This window comes from Durio zibethinus, chromosome 1, assembly GCF_047325235.1.
Source record: "Durio zibethinus cultivar Kanyao isolate XHJ-2024 chromosome 1, ASM4732523v1, whole genome shotgun sequence".
Taxonomy (NCBI): domain Eukaryota; kingdom Viridiplantae; phylum Streptophyta; class Magnoliopsida; order Malvales; family Malvaceae; genus Durio; species Durio zibethinus.
The window spans coordinates 912250-918249 of NC_143162.1; the positions used below are offsets into that span (position 1 = coordinate 912250).

The 6000-nt window shown below is 29.1% G+C and overlaps 1 protein-coding gene across 5 annotated transcripts in view; it reads right to left on the reverse strand.

Moving 5' to 3' along the window:
* Nucleotides 1-3556, reverse strand: part of LOC111311513 (insulin-degrading enzyme-like 1, peroxisomal) — a 34877-nt gene extending 31321 nt beyond the window's left edge. Inside the window, exons 1-6 of one of the 5 annotated variants that reach the window (XM_089754844.1) lie at nucleotides 3255-3556; nucleotides 3076-3151; nucleotides 1397-1464; nucleotides 922-1013; nucleotides 741-814; nucleotides 598-641 (exon numbers count right to left, since the gene is read on the reverse strand). In XM_089754844.1, coding sequence (XP_089610970.1) covers nucleotides 598-641; nucleotides 741-814; nucleotides 922-1013; nucleotides 1397-1464; nucleotides 3076-3151; nucleotides 3255-3383 — 483 coding nt within the window. In that variant the 5' untranslated portion in view covers nucleotides 3384-3556. The other 4 variants (XM_089754874.1, XM_089754872.1, XM_089754931.1 and 1 more) reach the window with 4 other exon arrangements.
* Between the last annotated feature and the right edge of the window lie 2444 nt (nucleotides 3557-6000).

Consider the following 6000-nt stretch of genomic DNA (forward strand, 5'->3'; position numbering starts at 1 on the left):
TAAAGAAAACTGGTTATATGAAAACTAAATCAAATTAAGAATTAAAACCGATAAATTGATATAATTTATTGGATAAATTATGTAAAAAATTATACAGCAAAGGTGCCCATTGGTAAAGTCAAGCCTACTTGGTCTTCCTTCTGAGAAGTCAAGTTCCAGTGGGACTTGACCAATCCATTTTTATTATCATTTTATTATTAAAATAATAAAATATTATTTAATATTTTAAAACGTATTTTAAAATTAAATTAAAATATATTATTTACTAATAAAACAATTTAATTAAAACGGAGTAAACTTGATTTAGGTATAGAAACTTACGGCCAAACCTAATTGAATTTTTGGATATTCGATTTATAAGCAGTTGCTATTAAAGAGAGATTTTTATTATATTTAAAATTTCAAAACATTACAAATTTAACCAATATAAATTTATTTTATCACCAACTTTAACAAATCTAGACACGGAATCTGAAACGCAATAAACCAAGAAAAAAAATTCAGTGTAGCACTAATTTTGAATTAGTATATTGACATTCGGCATTAATTCATTAATTGGTGGCAACAAATGATTCAAGAACAAAGTAAAACTAATACCTGGTACGCTCTCCGCCCGTCAGACAGTAAGTTTTTTTGGAATGCTGGAAAGAGAGAGAGAGAGATGCGTTATGTTCCAAAAGTACTAGCTAGAAAGCATTGTATTAAACCAAAAACCAAAAACGAAGAGCAGACGAGCTCACCAGACTCAACAGTTTTAATTGCCCTCACGGTAGCTTCAGATGGCATTAATGGTTTGATTAAGAACTGGGAAAACCTGAATAATATTGTACCAAAAAGAAAAGGCTCAATAGTATAATAAATAAACATTTAATGAAAATAACATCCATGAAAACTGAAAAAAAAAAAAAATACAACACACACCGTTCCAAAGCTTCTTCAAAACTGTCATTGTTGATGTCAAAATAATATCTGGTCCAATCACAACCCATAGAGCCATTTCGGTGCCCTCCATGCTAAATAGCAGAAAAAATACACTATGTTTAAATCTACCAAGAGTATTTTAAATTAATCTATTTCAATTTTATTGTACGAGTCGGAATTTTGTACCATTAACATAAAATAATTAAATATTAATGTTCTTAGATTTTCATTTTATTCTCCATTTGTTTAAATCTTTAGTAAGTTTAAAACTTTTTCTTTTTTAACTTTATGATAGAAAGCAAGAACATAACCAAATGAAAATTATTTACTAAGTCTGTATTTTTATTTTTATTAAGATAACCAACGATCATTGACTTGTATAGCATAAAATCTAAGGCGGCAAGTATCTCAACAACATTCTAATTTGACTACAATAACATCTACAGGAACATAGTACATTTAAGACGAATAATACCTCACTAACGTACTTGAAGAAACTATCCTCCGAAGGATATTTTTCACTAGCATAATCAAGCACGTGCACTATAATACAACAAGACAGAAAGAAACATATTCAATAGAAAAGAAAATTATTCAATTGCTCAAATGAAGTCATAATACTCCTTCTCATACCAAAAAAAATAAAAAAATCTCAAAATCAAATCAAATTTGACTATGAAAGTATAGCATAATCCTAAGTAATATCTAAATATGTTAGGTTTACTATATTTATTATCTACAGATAAATTTATAATTAAGTCATGTTTTGCAAAACTTAGGTTTGATCTTGTGTTGTTGTCTCTATTTAGCAATATTAAATCATATTTGATATATAAGATATATTTTCTGGGTTTAGCGTTGCATTAATTAGGGATTTCGGTGGGTATGTACATATTTGCCATTTGCTTTAAAATTATAAATAAAAATATATATTTATAATATATTTTATATAAAGTATATATTTTAAATATAAGAAGTATTATAAGTAATATAGATTAATTCAATCAATTTGGTTTAAAAATATAAACAAATAAAATGAAGAATAGATTGGATTTGATTTCTATTTATTTATTAAGTTTAACATAGGATTACGAACAACATTTCATAATTAGTTAATTAAATAAACAAATAAAAAACATAATAAATTTTGTTCATGTTCAATTTGTTTCAATGTAAATAATAAAGCATTTGATAAATAATTCATAAATATGTGATTATGTTTAGTTTATATTCATTTATTAAGTTTAATAAATAATTATGAAAATTATTTTATAATTTATTAATTAAATGAATAAATCACAAATATAATAAAATTTATTCATATTCAATCCGTAAATAACAAAACATTTCATAAATAATTAGTGAACATGTGAACATGTTCAATTTAAATTTATTTATTAAGCTTAATAAATAATTATAAAAAATATTTTATAATTCATTAATTAAATGAATAGATCACAGATATAACAAATTTATTCATAATCAATCCATTTACACACTAATTCAGTTATTAATTTTAAAAATAAAAAACTGGGACCAAAACCGAATAAATCAAATGAAATCCGAGATCGAATTTATCCACCCTACAAACCAGATGAAATTGATTTCAGTCAATTTTTTCGATTCGCCTATATTTATGCTCACCTCTTATCAGATATCTTTTATTACGGAACTGGACCTCAAACCCAAAGACTAGTCTATCCAAGAGATCAGTAGAAGGATCACAACTCACAACGCTCCCTTCCCTTTAGCAGTAGAAACGTAACACGTGCGTGATAAACGACAAAGATTAAAAAGAATTGTAACTCATAATATGTGAGTGATCAAAACAAAATTTTCTATAAACTTGAGTGATCAATATTGTTGCAATTTACTTGTAATATCTTATAATAATTTTCTGAAATTTTTTAAACGAAATAAAATATTCTAAATTTTGCGCTTCTTAATTATTTCAGCGTAAGAAGGCACCTAATTGTTAAAATTTGAAATTCCAATTGAAAATTCTATTTGAATCTTGAGAGAGGAGAGTAAAATTTATAGGGTAGAAGATGACTAACTCCTGTTATAGAACTAGAAAATCATGGATAAAAAAAAATCTACACAGAAACTCAATTCTTTTTAGAAGAAAAATGAATAATACAGATATATACGTACTAAGAAAACAGGCAAGGCCCTCGAGGCCATCAGGATCGGAGAAGTTGCCGAAGCTAACAAGCATACATGCAGCAGACTGAAACATGAAAAGTGAAAATCAGAATTTCGGGGATAGATTAATAAAATTTTGATAGAACAGAAAAGAAGTAAGAAAGGGCCGTGGCATGGGATTGGCTAGCCTTGTCGGTGTCCGGATCGCTGACCAGGAGAACTTGAAGGGAGTTTCCTAGGACAATCCTCCTGTATTTTCTCTTGTCTGTTTGAGGCTTTACTATAACTATCTCCTCGTTTTCTATCCCATTAGCCATTTTTCAGCTCGGTCGAGAGAGAAAGAGCAATTTATTTTTATCTTTCTGCCGCTTGAAAGATAAAGTGTAAAACAGAGTAGATTTTCAATATTTTGAGAAGGATAATTTCATCTTTAAGTTGTCTTAATTAGAGGTTGGGGTTTTGCCAATGAGTGGCAAGGAGTGTGGACATCAAATTTGTCCAAATAATAATAATAATAATAATAATAATAATATTATTATTATTAAATACAGTATACAAAAAAATATAAAATACAAAATACTAAAAAATATAAAATACCAAAAAAAAAAAAAAAACAAACAGAACCGAAAAAATGGAGGATGGTAGTGGTGCCTTCCACTGCCATCATACCTTACCACCCATCCCTCATCTTGCCCTACCCTCCACTCCTTTGATCACCTTACCCTATCACCCATATCACTACCCTCGCTTAGTTGGATAAAACAGAAAAAAAATAATAGGGTATGGGGCTCGTGCTTACACCCTATGCCAAGCCCTGTGCCCTTCCTTCAAGTATACGCATGGCCGGAGCTCTATAAATAGAGCTCCTAGCCAAACCAAAAAACACACAAAAGAGGAGAGACGCTGTAAAAAAAAAAAAAAGAAAAAAAACACTGCAAACTAAAAAAAAAAACACAGTCCTCATCGTAGGGAGGAATCCAGCGCCGAGAGCTTCCTGCACAAAGAAGTAAAAAAAAGGTCAGTTAAAAAAAAAAGAGTCAGAATACAAAAAAATATAGTTTCACCGAAACTTTGAAAGCGGATCTAGGGAAGTGGGGACTCTTTTTGGTGAAAAAGAGGTTGGATCTGAATTTAGGAGGTTGAAAGAAGTTTATGGGTATTTTTTAGAATTTTTTGGTACCGACGATGGCGGCCGGAGCTCGCCACTGGCAAGAATTGTAGCGGCAGACACGACAGACGACCACCGGTCCCAGGTCGAGTGAAAAAAAAAGAGAAAAAAAAGGCATTTTTTTTTTAAGAAAGAAGGAAATGATCGAAAAAAAAAATTGAGCTTTTATATAAGCTGTCAATAGCCAAAACGACGTCGTTTCAATAAACACCCAAAATGACGTCGTTTTAAGCACCCAAGATCCGCACGTCAACCAGCGATCCGACCTAGGGCCCGCGCACTCGACCCGTAATCCGCTTCTGCATTAGCCTCTGACCGGTCTGACTAAATCGAAAGCGAGCTGCTGAACCCGAATCGAACCGGTACCAAACTGCTAAACCAACCAGATCGTGCCTAGACCGACCTGAACTGCACCTGAATCGTTGAACCGAACCTCACGTTGATCGGACCGTTTACTAGTCCGGTTTAGGTAAAAAAAAAATTTTTAGATTTTTTTAAATATTATTTTTGTTATTTTAATTATTATTCGTAATATTTATGCATGTAAAAAATGTTTAAATTTATCAAAATAAATTTTTATTGTTTTATAATATTAAATATTAAAAAATAAATAGTAAAATATATGATAAAAGTTTTTTATAATTTTATTAACTTTAAAATAAATCTTTTAATAATAATACTAAACTAATAAAAAATGTAGGAAAAGAAAATTTTTATTCGACGATGAGATTTAAAAAGTACTCCGAGTAGTGATACTTATAAAATCTCTAGGTGAGAAGATTTTTTTAAATACTACCAGTGTATTAGAGTATTTATAAAAAATTTGAATACAATAAACATTTTCTTTTTTTCTTATAAAATAGTAATAAATAAAAATTGATTAATAAATTAAAAATATAAGTAATAAAATGAGAAAAAAAGAAAATTTATCCAATGATGGGATTCTAAAAATATTTCGAGTAGAGATGCTTTAAAAAATCCCTAGGTGAGAAGATTTTTTGTAAAATATTACCAGTATATTAGAATATTTATAGAAAATCTTCAATATAATGAAAATTTTATTTTTTTTCAAAATTTTAAATAAGAATATTAATAAAATAATTAATAAAATTTCTAACAAAGGAGAATAAAATGTGTGCATAAACATGGTAATATTTTGCATTGCATGCATGATATTTTTTTACGAAAAGTAAATTCGAGCCTCCGAGGATGAGATTCTTAGATATTCCGAGAAGTAATGCCTAAGAAATCTCTAGGTGAGAAAAATTTCTTCTAATGTTACCAACGTACTAAAATATTTTAAGAATTATTTCAATAAAGAGGTTTTAATTTATTTTTCTCGAGAATAAAATTTTTTTCTAATAAATAAAAAAAATCAAGAAAAATTAATTTTTTTAAATACAAAAAATTGGACTATTTTCATCAAAATCAAAGGATAACACGTTGTTAATTGGTACCGTTTTTAACGGGCACTGTGGGGGTGCTAATCCTTCCCCACGCGTAACCGACTCTCGAACCCAGACTATTTCGCAGATCGTAAAATTATCTTTTTAATAAATTTTAATCAATTTTAAAACTTTATTAAAAGGATATGTTTTAATAGGTAGCCAATCGCACCTAACCAAAAAAAATTGGTGGCGACTCCGTTATTTTTTATTTCATTTCCAAATTCGTTGGGCGGACACAAAACCGTTACAACAACTTGGCGACTCTGCTAGGGATGCCTTTTATTTTCGAGAGTCAGGCCAAAATTAACTGCTTGTTAT